At 42.0% G+C, this 17,571-nt stretch overlaps 1 protein-coding gene across 1 annotated transcript in view; it reads right to left on the bottom strand.

Annotated features, from left to right (window-relative positions):
• LOC120024923 (adenylate kinase isoenzyme 5-like) overlaps positions 1 to 17,571 on the bottom strand; it is a gene marked incomplete at its 3' end in the record, with an annotated part of 84,951 nt that overhangs the window by 45,221 nt on the left and 22,159 nt on the right. Inside the window, exon 5 of the mRNA XM_038969291.1 lies at positions 15,364 to 15,477. Within this exon, the coding sequence (XP_038825219.1) occupies positions 15,364 to 15,477 (114 nt within the window). The remainder of the gene's footprint in view (positions 1 to 15,363; positions 15,478 to 17,571) is intronic.

The raw sequence follows: 17,571 nt of genomic DNA, 5'->3' as shown, positions 1-17,571 counted from the left end.
GGCCCATACAACAGGCCCATACAGCCAATGCACACATTATCACATTTCTGGACACCCTCCGCAACAGACGAATCCCTAATGACCAGGGGTCAGAGCAGCCCAGGTACGTTATCATCTGGGACAATGTTAGTTTCCACCGGGCTGCTGTGGTCCGCAATTGGTTCACAGATCACCCACTTTTCATCGCACTCAATATCTTCCCCCCCCCCCCCCTCCCCCCCAATACTCTCCGTTCTTGAATCCTATTGAAGAATTCTTCTCTGCATGGCGTATGATCGCCAGCCCCACCAACGCGTAGACCTTCTACAGGCACTGGAGGAGGCTTGTGGAGACATGGATCAGGGGTCATACCAGGCCTGCATACGGCACTCCAGGCCATACTTTCCGTGCTGCCGAGCTCAAGACAACATGTGATGTGGATGAAGTCTTATGGACCAACAAAGAAGGTTGAGACACACCATTTTCTTTCTGTTCTTTTTTTTTGTCTTAGCACAAATATTTTGTTGTTTTGAGGAACGTTCTAGAACATATAGAACATTCTGAGAAAAAAGAAACACACAACCCTTTAGATACTTCATTAGACCTCACACACACACGCACGCGCACGCGCACACGCACACACACACACACACACACACACACACACACACACACACACACACACACACAGTCCATCGATCTGCCATCCACTGGACCAGAGCCTTGGTGTACACACACACACACACACACACACACACACACACACACACACACACACACACACACACACACACACACACACACACACACACACACACACACACACACACACACACACACACACACACACACACACACACACACACAGTCCATCTGTCCATCGATCTGCCATCCACTGGACCAGAGCCTTGGTGTACACACACACACACAGTCCATCTGTCCATCGATCTGCCATCCCCTGGACCAGAGCCTTGGTGTACACACACACACACACACACACACACACACACACACACACACTCCATCTGTCCATCGATCTGCCATCCCCTGGACCAGAGCCTTGGTGTACACACACACACACACACACACACACACACACACAGTCCATCTGTCCATCGATCTGCCATCCACTGGACCAGAGCCTTGGTGTACACACACACACACACACACACACACACACGCATGAACGCACGCACACACACACACACACACACACACACACACACACACACACACACACACACACACACACACACACACACACACACACACACACACACACACACACACACACACACACACACACACACACACACACACACACACACACACTGTCTACACACTCCTCAGTAATATGTGTGAAATAAGGAAGGAGGAGGACAAGATGAGGGAGAGGAGGAGGAGAGGAGAGGAGAAGAGGAGGAGAGAAGGAGAGGAAGCAAAGATGGGAGGAGGAGAGGAGGAGGAGATGGGGGAGATTGCACTCTTTGTTCACTGCTGAAGCAGCCAGACAGAGTCAGACTAATGACTCTTTGACTCCAACTATTGATGTTTGCTAGGTAGCATTGGCTGGCACTAGTTGGCTATACCTGCACCAAAACTCATCTTGTAGCTCTCCATCTTCTTTTTAAATAATGAGCATGTTTACAGCTCTTTTATTTCCATGACTGATCCAAACTAATTTCCTCATGCTCTACCTTGTCCTTCTGCAGCAGACAGTTAATGAGCAATATGCTTGGAACGTCATATCACAATAAAATCACAGTATGGAATCGCAATACATCCACACCTAAGTATCGGCATAATATTGTATCGTTAGGTCCCCGGCAATTCCCAGACCTACCAACCAACTTCTCATGACGTTGGCCTGAGGGGGGAGGTTTATGACCCCCTTAATTAAATACCTTTCCCTTTTTCCTCTCTCTACTCTACCGATGTGACTATTGAAAATCCCTTTGTTAACATGGAGAGTCTGGGAACATCAAAAGGTGGGAAACTGAACCAGTTGAAAATATGTGTTGGTACTTAATGAATACGATGTCAGATCAGTTGGCGTCTGAGACATGATTACTTATGATAAGACAAAAACTGTATCTTGGAAAGTCTACACATTCTAGTTATCAGATTCACATGGAATTGTTGTGCAATTTAAATGTTTAAATATGAAACTATTTGTGAAAAGATGAAATGTAATTTTTAGCTTCTTAATGAGAGATCGGTTTGTCAGAAGAACACCACTCTGCTCACTCAGAGGACATGGGTTGTAAACTATGAAACACGGCCCTCTCTACTCTCCTATATAAGCCCCTTGACGAAAATGTATCTTTCTGTTCCGAGAATGTTAGGGCGACGGTCCTACGTTAAAAGGGCTCAGAGAATAACGTAATGAAATTAGCATCGAATTTCAACGTGAAAATGATGGTCAACACGACTATACCAGCCAGAATGTAGCATGAGCTTAAAAGTATGGCAACTTGGTATGAACTTTGAACTCTTATTCACTCCAGAAGTGATACCTCCTAGCCATTGAGTTAGCAGCAGTCGGCTGTAAATGTGGGCTAGGAAAGGACGGACGACGTTTCCAGTCTAACACACACAACGATACTACAATGTATCCAGTTTACCACCAGAGACATTCTTCAGAGGACCAGATATCCATGCTGGACCACCCGGTCTCCCATCTACGAACAATCTACCGAAGCGCAGCTCAGAGTAAATATTTATTGCATTCTCCTTTTTCAAATGGGTGGTTATTTAGAATGCATAAGATACTGTATTTACGATAGCATAGCTGCCTACGGCCCGATAGAGGCACATAAAACCTTTTTGTTCCTCAGTCTTCCCGCTCTTTCACTCAAACCCACCCCCCCCTCTGTGTGTAACCAGCTGTCATATCTGTTCCGTCCGCTAGGAACGTTTTCCTTTATGACATAATTTGTAATATATGATACATTCTGTGTATGTGTAATTCTGTGTGATTATTTAGGTATTTAGTAAATAAATGATTAAACCAAATTCTGTATTTCTGATTCAACTTGTTAGCCAGGGTTTGTGAAGATAACCAAGAATTTATAACTTTCAGATGAGACTGAAATAAGGTGACGATTAAATATTGACTGCTACTGATGTAAAATATTACTAGGTCTTTAAGAGTTTATTCGGAAGATAACAGCTCTATAAACATTATTTCGTGGTGCCCCGACTTTCTAGTTAATTATCTACCTGATTAGCTTAATCAGGTAATATTAATTACAGAGAAATTATTTTATAGAATAGTATGTCATATCACTTAATCCGGCATAGCCAAAGACACGACACCTCCCATACTTTAGTTTCTGTCTACAGTAACTAGACCATAACGTCTTGGAGGTGCTCTGAAATATGTAGAGCATGTTTGTATGGCTCTGAGGCCAGGCTGAGCAGATTGGTCGGTTTACCAGGACATTTACATATTGAACAAAACAAGAAGGTTGATTGGAAATGATTTCTTATTAAGCAAAACAAACTGCAACCAATCAGCACACAGCTCAAACTATTCACCCCCCCCCAAAGTCAATACTTTGTAGAGACACCTTTTGCAGCAATTACAGCTGCAAGTCTTTTGGGGTATGTCTCCATAAGCTCAAGGCAAAACTGCTCCAGCTCCTTCAAGTTGGATGGGTTCCGCTGGTGTACAGTAATCTTTAAGTCATACCACAGATTCTCAATTGGATTGAGGTTTGTGCTTTGACTAGGCCATTCCAAGACATTTAAATGTTTCCCCTTAAACGCCTCAAGTGTTGCTTTAGCAGTATGCTTAGGGTCATTGTCCTGCTGGAAGGTGAACCTCCGTCCCAGTCTCAAATCTCTGGAAGAATGAAACAGGTTTCCCTCAAGAATTTCCCCGTATTAGCGGCATCCATCATTCCTTCAATTCTGACCAGTTTCCCATTCCCTGCCGTTGAAAAACATCCCCACAGCATGATACTGCCACCACCATGATGGTGTTCTCGTGGTGATGAGAGGTGTTGGGTTTGCGCCAGACATAGCGTTTTCCTTAATGGCCAAAAAGCTCAATTTTTGTCTCATCTGACCAGAGTACCTTCTTCCATATGTTTGGGGAGTGTCCCACATGCCTTTTGGCGAACACCAAACATGTTTGCTTATTTTTTTCTTTAAGCAATGGCTTTTTTCTGGCCACTCTTCCGTAAAGCCCAGCTCTGTGGAGTGTACGGCTTAAAGTGGTCCTATGGACAGATACTCCAATCTCCGCTGTGGAGCTTTGCAGCTCCTTCAGGGTTATATTTGGTCTCTTTGTTGCCTCTCTGATTAATGCCCTCCTTGCCTGGTCCGTGAGTTTTGGTGGGCGGCCCTCTCTTGGCAGGTTTGTTGTGGTGCCATATTCTTTCCATTTTTTAATAATGGATTTAATGGTGCTCCGTGGGATGTTCAAAGTTTCTGATATTTTTTTATAACCCAACCCTGATCTGTACTTCTCCACAACTTTGTCCCTGACCTGTTTTGAGAGCTCCTTGGTCTTCATGGTGCCGCTTGCTTGGTGGTGTTGCAGACTCTGGGGCCTTTCAGAACAGGCGTGTATATATACTGAGATCATGTGACAGATCATGTGACACTTAGATTACACACAAGTGGACTTTATTTAACTAATTATGTGACTTCTGAAGGTAATTGGTTGCACTACATCTTATTCAGGGGCGTCATTGTAAAGGGGGTGAATACAAATGCACGCTCCACTTTTCTGTTTTTTTTTACTTTTTGAAACAAGTAATTTTTTTCATTTCACTTTTGGACTATTTTGTGTATATCTATTACATGAAATCCAAATAAAATGTATTTACATTACAGGTTGTAATGCAACAAAATAGGAAAAACACCAAGGGGGATGAATACTTTTGCAAGGCATTGTATCGGTCTATCTCCTCGATCTCCTCTATCTGTCTACCTCCTCTATCTTCTATGTATCTCCTCTATCCCCTCTATCTTCTATGTATCTCCTCTATCTACTATGTATCCCCTCTATCTCCTCTATCTGTCCATCTCCTCTATCTGTCTACCTCCTCTATCTGTCCATCTCCTCTATCTGTCTACCTCCTCTATCTGTCCATCTCCTCTATCTGTCCATCTCCTCTATCTGTCCATCTCCTCTATCTGTCCATCTCCTCTATCTGTCCATCTCCTCTATCTGTCTACCTCCTCTATCTTTCTACCTCCTCTATCTGTCCATCTCCTCTATCTGTCCATCTCCTCTATCTGTCCATCTCCTCTATCTGTCCATCTCCTCTATCCCCTCTCTGTCCATCTCCTCTATCTGTCTACCTCCTCTATCTGTCTATCTCCTCTATCTGTCCATCTCCTCTATCTGTCCATCTCCTCTATCTGTCCATCTCCTCTATCTGTCCATCTCCTCTATCCCCTCTCTGTCCATCTCCTCTATCTGTCCATCTCCTCTATTTGTCCATCTCCTCTATTTGTCCATCTCCTCTATTTGTCCATCTCCTCTATTTGTCTATCTCCTATATCTCCTCTATCTGTCCATCTCCTCTATCTCCTATATCTCCTCTATCTGTCCATCTCCTCTATCTGTCCATCTCCTCTATTTGTCTATCTCCTATATCTCCTCTATCTGTCCATCTCCTCCATCTCCTATATCTCCTCTATCTGTCCATCTCCTCTATCTGTCTACCTCCTCTATCTGTCCATCTCCTCTATCTGTCCATCTCCTCTATCTGTCTATCTTCTCTATCTCCTATTTAGTCCATGTTTAATTCATTCAGCATTATGGATATGGTGAGTATTGTCTAAAAGCAGATAAACGCTAAGTGAGCTCTAATGTGATAATGAGTGCATCCCGCCATCACACACAATAAACACCTTCAACATCTAGATGCATTCTACCCATATCGCTCTCATCGGCCACTCAGCTGTGAAGCAGCAATCTCCGTTAACAGCCCCTGGTCGGCCAGTGACAACACTCGCCAACATTGAGCCGGAATGTTGTGTTTGTGTGTTGAGAGTTCCGTTTTTTGTGTTCAGAGAGTTCTGAGAAACAGCAGAGCGACACTGTGTGTGTGTGTCTGTGTGTGTGTTCACTGTGTGTGCATGTGTGTGTCCACTGTGTGTTTTCACTGTGTGTGTGTGTTCACTGTGTGTGTGTGTGTGTGTGTGTGTGTTCACTGTGTGTGCGTGTGTGTGTGTGTTCACTGTGTGTGTGTGTGTGTTCACTGTGTGTTCACTGTGTGTGTGTGTGTGTGTGTGTGTTCACTGTGTGTTTTCACTGTGTGTGTGTGTGTGTGTGTGTGTGTGTGTGTGTGTGTGTGTGTGTGTGTGTGTGTGTGTGTGTGTGTGTGTGTGTGTGTGTGTGTGTGTGTGTGTGTGTGTGTGTTCACTTGAACAGCTGATCTCCAGCTTGATTGGGGTGAAACAAGGTCTGGTGGATTTGAACAGCTCCAGCAGCATCTGGTTTATCTGGTCCCAAGTACGGTTGGCAGCTGATTAGTAGATGTTCAGATATGTTCAATAACTGTCTGCAACATTTCAACTAACTATCCACTTACCCTAACCTTAAGCCCTACCCTTAAGCCCTACCCTTATATCTGTTACCCTAACCTTAAGCCCTACCCTTATATCTGTTACCCTAACCTTAAGCCCTACCCTTATATCTGTTGGACATTGGTCTAGTAACGATACCAGGATAATTGTGTCTAAGGGTAGCGCATGCTAAATTAAGCATACATAAACATTGAGGTAGATTCAAACTAATGATTAATGATTTGAGGGAGTACGGTGGATTTATCATTATTATCAGGTTTTGTTTGTAGTTAAAACTTTTGTTTTGCTGTATCGGTGTAGTATAACGAATGCTAACAAAGTGTTTTGTGTTTTTTTTTTTCTGGGAAAATGGTGGTTTCATTGTCTCTCTTTGAAATGTTTCCCCGGGCTATGGTTTTGGGGAGAGTGAGTGAGATTAAGGCCGTAAACTACCAAATTAAATAACGCCTGGACGTTTTTTGGGGGGTTTGTTTTGACCTTAAGGTTTGCAAATATCCTACACACAACACACTTGTTATGACTATTTGTTGGTGTTTTTAAAAATACTGTGTTTGATTTGTGTTTTCTATTTCCTTTGGGTTTAGTGAGTTTTCCATTTGTCTTAGTGCCCCGGTATCTTAAAGGGGCACACACATGGAATTGTCAGAAGTTTTTATTTTCAGAGTTTTAATTAAACACGTGAATTCTTTTGATAAAGGAATGTTCTGGAAACCTGGGATACGACATGTATGAAATGTTTGACTGTTTTCCATTCATTTGTCTAATATAGTAAGAAACACTTATTTAAAGGGTTTCTATGACCTCTGACCTCTGTCATGACTTTCCAGTGTGGTTTGATCACCCTCATTGGGAAGCTATTTGGATAATGAATGTATGGTCATTTGTAATACTGATCTAAAGGTCATATGGGTACAATTCGTTTTCTTTATGGAGTTCTTAAGAGTAGTGATTTTATTTTTTATTTTGTTCTTTGAAATTTTGTTTTATTTTTTGACCAGTAGTAGTGTTTTTTTTTGTTTTTTTTTACACATTACTCTCATGGAGAGTTATGTGTCAAAAACGGGGGAGGGAACAGTCCTCTGAGGTTTTGGATTGAAGTTTACCCACCTTGAGTGATATGTGAATGTTGTGTTGTTTGTTCTGTTCTATTCCCGATGGGTTATAGGTTTAACTTCCTGATCCTGGGGCTCTACGATGGAGTTAACCGTGTGATGGGGAGTTTAAGCCAATTAGAAATAATAGTTTCAATAGAATGTGTGGATATTCTCTTTGACACATGTTTAGACATTTGCATTAAGAATAATTGTTAAAAGTAATCATTTATCATATAGTTTTATGAACTGAACTAAACTGTTGTTCTGATCTGTTCTTTCGAGGTTATCATGAAAAGTGACATCTGACGTTGTCTTAATGCATGGAAGAGATAATCGGACCGAACAGCGTGTGTACCTCAAAACCCCTTCTAATTGGCTGAAGAAGAGTGACAAAGACGTTGAATACGGCCCTGTCCGCACCACTTCTACCGAGAGGTCTGAGTCCTGAGCCAGCAACCTGTATGCAGCGTCCAATCAGAGCTATCGACTGCTTTTCCCTCATGTCTTTTCTCTCAAGAGTGTGACAGGAGTCCACGTGGAGTGAGCATGGGGAGAAATCTGTTCCAAACTTCTCCTATGTGGCTGGTACACTGGTTGACGAATGGACAAGACATAATGGGTGGTAAAGGTGGCGGCGGCTCAGGTGAGACGTTGAAATTGGGACATTATCATGGGCCATCCACTTTGAACTGTAAAGCTATCTGAAGAAGAACGAAAAGGACGCCAGAAGAATCAGTGCCTGAAAGAGGGGGTTGTCAACTGCCCAGAAGTGTTTTAGACTTTTGGTGTATCAGGTTGATTGTAGAGGTCTACACATCAAATTATAGCAACACAAATAAAATAAACAAATAAAATATAATAATTTGGATTACGAATGCATTGATACTGATCTGTATTATAATCGTGATAAAAAAAGTTAATAATAGTAGAACTATAGGATAATTATACTGGATGTTAATATGAATGTACATTCTGACAATGTTGATGTGTGTTAAATTGAGTTTTTTTATTACTTTGAGTGATAAGACCAATTTGAATCACTGAGCATTGTCATTCTACATTTTGGTTGGATAATTAATTGGGTTGTGATTATGATTTGGAAACTGAATGTTTTCTAAAACTGAAGGATTGATTTGAGTTTAGTATGTTAATAACTATATGAGTGAAGCAATTAATGTATTATGGATTGAGTATTTTGATTGTTGTTGTGTACTAAAGATGTTGACACTATTCTCAGCATGCCCTGGTGAATGGAGAGGGTGAACTCTGACCTGGAGAGTGAAATTGATCCTAATCTATTTGATCTATAGGCATTGCCTTATAAATAGTGGAATCATGATGCTTGTCTTGGGTCATGTTCATTAGGCACCAATGGAATAAAATGTCCTTTAACTAGGAGTCACTACCTGGATTTGTCTAACAAGATATGCTCATTTTAGTTTCTGGGATGGAAATAGTTATTCCCACCATGCTGATCCATTGGAGTGTGATAGATAACTAAATATGATTTTATCAAACTCCATTGTTGTATGCACTGCATTATGCATTAAATATGTGATTTTCACTGTCTATGAAAATATAGCTTTGAATCTTATAAACTGTATGCATTTTTTGTTTTTCTTCATGGGTTCGTACAGGTGACTGTGTATCATGACCTTCCCAGACAAATTGCTAGAATGCTTAGAACATGAGTTGGAGGTGGAAATGGGATACGTTTCATGGGAGGAGGCTGAGCCAGTGCTATAGCAGCCCGGTCACATGCAGGAACACATGCAATGAGTTATTGCTTTTATGCTTCTTGGTTTATGAAGAATGTGCCTTTTCTACATGTGAATGAATGTTTGCAAATCCTGTAATTTTCGTTTAAGTTGAGAGGATTCTCAAAATGGGGGATTATGGTGGAAAAATTGAAAGATTATGTTATAATACTTTTATTGCATCAAATGGTTGTGTTATGCAACAGAATAGAGTACTCTGGGAGATAACACTGACAGAGGAGATTTATGATGTCTTTTGGGTGATTAAACCTAAAGAGCATTCCAGAGCATGAGTTAATGTTTCTGTTTTATACCGTACCAGGGAGAGATGGTTCCAGTTTGGAGTCGGAGTGCCAGACACTGGTCTCTATACAATGAAAACTATTGACACAGCAGATGCTGTCTGCTATGTATTATAGGTACCTTTCATACAGATCTTAACCTTGTGACCCATTCTATAGATCTGTTGTTTGTCATGTAGGTTGAGAGGGGTGTATCTTGGCTATAAAATACCTTTGTACTTTTGTCTCAGTTCTCTCAACGAATCATTTGACTGCGAATCGTCGATCAGCCATCATTATCGTAGAGCACTCAATCGATTCACTTTATATGTGTGCGCTGTATTGACCTGCTCCCTTAATAATAAGTGATTAAAGATTTAGTTTACGTATAACTCTGACTTGTGTGATAAGTTTGTCTCTCCTCATTTGATAATAAAGAAATTAACCACCACACCTAACCTTAAGCTCTACCCTTATTCTAACACTAACCTAAAGCCCTACCCTTATTCTAACCCTAACCTTAAGCCCTACCCTTATTCTAACCCTAACCCTAACCTAAAGCCCTACCCTTATTCTAACCCTAACCCTAACCTAAATCCCTACCCTTATTCTAAGCCTAACCCTAACCTAAAGCCCTACCCTTATTCTAACCCTAACCCTAACCTAAAGCCCTACCCTTATTCTAACCCTAACCTAAAGCCCTACCCTTATTCTAACCCTAACCCTAACCTAAAGCCCTACCCTTATTCTAACCCTAATCTAAAGCCCTACCCTTATTCTAACCCTAACCCTAACCTAAAGCCCTACCCTTATTCTAACCCTAACCTAAAGCCCTACCCTTATTCTAACCCTAACCTAAAGACCTACCCTTATTCTAACCCTAACCCTAACCTAAAGTCCTACCCTTATTCTAACCCTAACCCTAACCTAAAGCCCTACCCTTATTCTAACCCTAACCTTAAGCCTTACCCTTATTCTAACCCTAACCCTAACCTAAAGCCCTACCCTTATTCCAACCCTAACCCTAACCTAAAGCCCTACCCTTATTCTAACCCTAACCCTAACCTAAACCCCTACCCTTATTCTAACCCTAACCCTAACCTAAAGCCCTACCCTTATTCTAACCCTAACCTTAACCTAAAGCCCTACCCTTATTCTAACCCTAACCCTAACCTAAAGCCCTACCCTTATTCTAACCCTAACCCTAACCTAAAGCCCTACCCTTATTCTAACCCTAACCCTAACCTAAAGCCCTACCCTTATTCTAACCCTAACCCTAACCTAAAGCCCTACCCTTATTCTAACCCTAACCCTAGCCTAAATCCCTACCCTTATTCTAACCCTAACCCTAACCTAAAACCCTACCCTTATTCTAACCCTAACCTTAACCTAAAGCCCTACCCTTATTCTAACCCTAACCCTAACCTAAAGCCCTACCCTTAGTCTAACCCTAACCCTAACCCTTATTCTAATCCCAACCTAAAGCCCTACCCTTATTCTAACCCTAACCCTAACCTAAAGCCCTACCCTTATTCTAACCCTAACCCTAACCTAAAGCCCTACCCTTATTCTAACCCTAACCTAAAGCCCTACCCTTATTCTAACCCTAACCTAAAGCCCTACCCTTATTCTAACCCTAACCCTAACCTAAAGCCCTACCCTTATTCTAACCCTAACCTTAACCTAAAGCCCTACCCTTATTCTAACCCTAACCTAAAGCCCTACCCTTATTCTAACCCTAACCCTAACCTAAATCCCTACCCTTATTCTAACCCTAACCTTAACCTTAAGCCTTACCCTTATTCTAACCCTAACCCTAACCTAAAGCCCTACCCTTATTCTAACCCTAACCTTAACCTAAAGCCCTACCCTTATTCTAACCCTAACCTAAAGCCCTACCCTTATTCTAACCCTAACCTTAACCTTAAGCCTTACCCTTATTCTAACCCTAACCTTAAGCCTTACCCTTATTCTAACCCTAACCTAAACCTAAAGCCCTACCCTTATTCTAACCCTAACCTTAACCTAAAGCCCTACCCTTATTCTAACCCTAACCCTAACCTAAAGCCCTACCCTTATTCTAACCCTAACCCTAACCTAAAGCCCTACTCTTATTCTAACCCTAACCCTAACCTAAAGCCCTACCCTTATTCTAACCCTAACCCTAACCTAAAGCCTTACCCTTATTCTAACCCTAACCTAAAGCCCTACCCTTATTCTAACCCTAACCCTAACCTAAAGTCCTACCCTTATTCTAACCCTAACCCTAACCTAAAGCCCTACCCTTATTCTAACCCTAACCTTAAGCCTTACCCTTATTCTAACCCTAACCCTAACCTAAAGCCCTACCCTTATTCCAACCCTAACCCTAACCTAAAGCCCTACCCTTATTCTAACCCTAACCCTAACCTAAACCCCTACCCTTATTCTAACCCTAACCCTAACCTAAAGCCCTACCCTTATTCTAACCCTAACCTTAACCTAAAGCCCTACCCTTATTCTAACCCTAACCCTAACCTAAAGCCCTACCCTTATTCTAACCCTAACCCTAACCTAAAGCCCTACCCTTATTCTAACCCTAACCCTAACCTAAAGCCCTACCCTTATTCTAACCCTAACCCTAACCTAAAGCCCTACCCTTATTCTAACCCTAACCCTAGCCTAAATCCCTACCCTTATTCTAACCCTAACCCTAACCTAAAACCCTACCCTTATTCTAACCCTAACCTTAACCTAAAGCCCTACCCTTATTCTAACCCTAACCCTAACCTAAAGCCCTACCCTTAGTCTAACCCTAACCCTAACCCTTATTCTAATCCCAACCTAAAGCCCTACCCTTATTCTAACCCTAACCCTAACCTAAAGCCCTACCCTTATTCTAACCCTAACCCTAACCTAAAGCCCTACCCTTATTCTAACCCTAACCTAAAGCCCTACCCTTATTCTAACCCTAACCTAAAGCCCTACCCTTATTCTAACCCTAACCCTAACCTAAAGCCCTACCCTTATTCTAACCCTAACCTTAACCTAAAGCCCTACCCTTATTCTAACCCTAACCTAAAGCCCTACCCTTATTCTAACCCTAACCCTAACCTAAAGCCCTACCCTTATTCTAACCCTAACCTTAACCTTAAGCCTTACCCTTATTCTAACCCTAACCCTAACCTAAAGCCCTACCCTTATTCTAACCCTAACCTTAACCTAAAGCCCTACCCTTATTCTAACCCTAACCTTAAGCCTTACCCTTATTCTAACCCTAACCCTAACCTTAAGCCTTACCCTTATTCTAACCCTAACCTTAAGCCTTAGCCTTATTCTAACCCTAACCTAAAGCCCTACCCTTATTCTAACCCTAACCTTAACCTAAAGCCCTACCCTTATTCTAACCCTAACCCTAACCTAAAGCCCTACCCTTATTCTAACCCTAACCCTAACCTAAAGCCCTACTCTTATTCTAACCCTAACCCTAACCTAAAGCCCTACCCTTATTCTAACCCTAACCCTAACCTAAAGCCTTACCCTTATTCTAACCCTAACCTAAAGCCCTACCCTTATTCTAACCCTAACCCTAACCTAAAGCCCTACCCTTATTCTAACCCTAACCCTAACCTAAAGCCCTACCCTTATTCTAACCCTAACCCTAACCTAAAGTCCTACCCTTATTCTAACCCTAACCCTAACCTTAAGCCCTACCCTTATTCTAACCCTAACCCTAACCTAAAGCCCTACTCTTATTCTAACCCCTAACCCTAACCTAAAGCCCTACCCTTATTCTAACCCTAACCCTAACCTTAAGCCCTACCCTTATTCTAACCCTAACCCTAACCTAAAGCCTTACCCTTATTCTAACCCTAACCTAAAAGCCCTACCCTTATTCTAACCCTAACCCTAACCTAAAGCCCTACCCTTATTCTAACCCTAACCCTAACCTAAAGCCCTACCCTTATTCTAACCCTAACCTAAAGCCCTACCCTTATTCTAACCCTAACCTAAAGCCCTACCCTTATTCTAACCCTAACCCTAACCTAAAGCCCTACCCTTATTCTAACCCTAACCTAAAGCCCTACCCTTATTCTAACCCTAACCCTAACCTAAAGCCCTACCCTTATTCTAACCCTAACCCTAACCTAAAGCCCTACCCTTATTCTAACCCTAACCTAAAGCCTTAACCTTACTCTAACCCTAACCCTAACCTTAAAGCCCTACCCTTATTCTAACCCTAACCCTAACCTAAAGCCCTACCCTTATTCTAACCCTAACCTAAAGCCCTACCCTTATTCTAACCCTAACCCTAACCTAAAGCCCTACCCTTATTCTAACACTAACCCTAACCTAAAGCCTTACCCTTACTCTAACCCTAACCCTAACCTTAAAGCCCTACCCTTATTCTAACCCTAACCCTAACCTAAAGCCCTACCCTTATTCTAACCCTAACCTTAAAGCCCTACCCTTATTCTAACCCTAACCCTAACCTAAAGCCCTACCCTTATTCTAACCCTAACCTAAAGTATGTCGCGTCAAAACATTTTGCGCATATATTATGGCGACATTTTGGTGTTCAGCAAGTTTTTGTTGTTGTTGCCTGTTTTAATGTATTTTTATTTTACCGTTATTTTACCAGGTGAATTGACTGAGAACACGTTCTCATTTACAGCAACGACCTGGAGAACAGAGGATCTACAGACAACATCTTGAGGCAGTTCGAAGGTCAGTAGTCTACTCCCCTTCGTCGATGATTGGTCAACAGTACTACTCCTAGTGGGAATGGGAACAAGTTGTGGGCTAGACAACTAATTTTCATGCAGATTTATTTATTCGAGAAAAACTGCACCAAACATCTTAGATGTAAAATTGCACACTAAGACCTTCTCTGAAAAAAAGGTCAAAATGAATTACAGATTTATTGATTTATCTTAAAATGATTTCAGACTATTTTGAGGAATTTTGAGGCTGTTGTTGTTCCTATGGCATCTCATGAGGGACAAAACAGTGATATTTCCGTTACGGGAGTCCTGCTAGGAGCAAACCTAGGCTTTAGCATTTGCTTATCAACAGATACTTTGTTGATAGTATGACTATCTGTAGATCCTCTATATGGGATTATCCAGATAAAGTGGGAACTCTGTCTGTGTGGGAAGACGTGTTCAACCAACCACACCTGTCTGGTATAGCAATATATTACAGTGGCATAGTAGTATACAGTAATATAGCAATATATTACAGTGGTATAGTAGTATACAGTAATATAGCAATATAGCTATATATTACAGTGGTATAGTAGTATACAGTAATATAGCAATATAGCTATATATTACAGTGGTATAGTAGTATACAATAATATAGCAATATATTACAGTGGCATAGTAGTATACAGTAGTATAGCAATACAGCTATATATTACAGTGCCATGGTAGTATACAGTAGTATAGCTATATATTACAGTGGTATAGTAGTATATAATAGTATAGCTATATATTACAGTGGTATAGTAGTATATAATAGTATAGCTATATATTACAGTAGTATAGTAGCATACAATAATATAGCAATATAGCTATATATTACAGTGGTATAGTAGTATACAGTAGTATAGCAATACAGCTATATATTACAGTGCCATGGTAGTATACAGTAGTATAGCTATATATTACAGTGGTATAGTAGTATACAGTAGTATAGCAATACCACAGGTCTATTTCTCACCTGGTCCTCAAAAGAAAGCGCCTGTCCCACATCACGAGGAAACCCATCAATCACGATCCCACTGGCGTCTGGAATCTTCATGATCTTCTGCTTAATCTCAGTGATGGTGGTCTCCTGTAAGGACATAGAGCTAGTTTAGAAATCAACCTATAACCTACAGAGACTAACAGCCTGGTATTCCACTGTCCTGTGTGTTGATACAGAGACTAACAGCCTGGGATTCCACTGTCCTGTGTGTTGATGCAGAGACTAACAGCCTGGGATTCCACTGTCCTGTGTGTTGATGCAGAGACTAACAGCCTGGTATTCCACTGTCCTGTGTGTTGATGCAGAGACTAACAGCCTGGTATTCCACTGTCCTGTGTGTTGATGCAGAGACTAATAGCCTGATATTCCACTGTCCTGTGTGTTGATGCAGAGACTAACAGCCTGGTATTCCACTGTCCTGTGTGTTGATGCAGAGACTAATAGCCTGGTATTCCACTGTCCTGTGTGTTGATACAGAGACTAACAGCCTGGGATTCCACTGTCCTGTGTGTTGATGCAGAGACTAACAGCCTGGTATTCCACTGTCCTGTGTGTTGATGCAGAGACTAATAGCCTGGTATTCCACTGTCCTGTGTGTTGATGCAGAGACTAACAGCCTGGTATTCCACTGTCCTGTGTGTTGATGCAGAGACTAACAGCCTGGTATTCCACTGTCCTGTGTGTTGATGCAGAGACTAACAGCCTGGTATTCCACTGTCCTGTGTGTTGATGCAGAGACTAACAGCCTGGTATTCCACTGTCCTGTGTGTTGATATAGAGACTAATAGCCTGGTATTCCACTGTCCTGTGTGTTGATGCAGAGACTAACAGCCTGGTATTCCACTGTCCTGTGTGTTGATGCAGAGACTAATAGCCTGGTATTCCACTGTCCTGTGTGTTGATGCAGAGACTAATAGCCTGGTATTCCACTGTCCTGTGTGTTGATACAGAGACTAATAGCCTGGTATTCCACTGTCCTGTGTGTTGATGCAGAGACTAATAGCCTGGTATTCCACTGTCCTGTGTGTTGATGCAGAGACTAATAGCCTGGTATTCCACTGTCCTGTGTGTTGATGCAGAGACTAATAGCCTGGTATTCCACTGTCCTGTGTGTTGATGCAGAGACTAATAGCCTGGTATTCCACTGTCCTGTGTGTTGATGCAGAGACTAACAGCCTGGTATTCCACTGTCCTGTGTGTTGATGCAGAGACTAATAGCCTGGTATTCCACTGTCCTGTGTGTTGATTCAGAGACTAACAGCTTGTTTTAGCATCACTTGGCTAGAGGGGGTAGAATGTTACGGCACAGTTTGCTCAAATCAACAGGGAAAATGCATGATTTAGTGGAAATACAGGACATGAGTAAGAATCTAATCTAAAAATAACTACGGAAAGCGGTGCCAATGCACCAAGTCCGGAAACCAAAGGACCCTAAACAGCTTCTACCCCCCAAGTGATGAATAGTTAGTTAAATAGTGAACCTATAGCTCTATATATCTATCTCAATTACCTCGTACCCACTTCACAGCGACTTGGTCCTGGTAACCCGTATATAGTTATAGTTATTCACTGTGTATTTATTCCTTGTGTTATTATTCATCTATTGTTGTCCACGTTGTGAAGGCGCCGTCATTTACCTGTTGTTTATGAAGCATGTGAATTAAAATATGATTTGATTTGGCACACACACACACACACACACACACACACACACACACACACACACACACACACACACACACACACACACACACACACACACACACACACACACACACACACACACACACACTCCACCAGCCTTAATCAGTTGCATGGACAGAGCAGGTCGTGGTTCTATCAGCTAAGTGAGAACGAGGAAATGGGATGTTTGTTGCTCATAAAGACACAGTGGGCCACACAGGACCCAGCCTGCCTCCCAAATGGCACCATATTCCCTATCTAGCGCACTACTATGGACCAGGGTCCATAGGGGTAGTGAACAAAGTAGTGCGCTAGATAGGGGATAGAGTGCCTCTTCAAGCAGCTGACAGCTGAGTCATGGCTGGCAGACAACCAGGACGTTGGTAATGAGACGCGAGAAGAGAAAAATCCCACACCCACCCATCTAGCCAATCAAGATAATGTATTTCTTTAATATTTCTTTATTCGTTCTTATTTACAATGACGGCCTAGGAACAA

The sequence above is a fragment of the Salvelinus namaycush genome, chromosome 30 (genome assembly GCF_016432855.1).
Source record: "Salvelinus namaycush isolate Seneca chromosome 30, SaNama_1.0, whole genome shotgun sequence".
Classification (NCBI taxonomy): Eukaryota; Metazoa; Chordata; class Actinopteri; order Salmoniformes; family Salmonidae; genus Salvelinus; species Salvelinus namaycush.
This window is presented reverse-complemented; position numbering and strand designations above follow the sequence as displayed.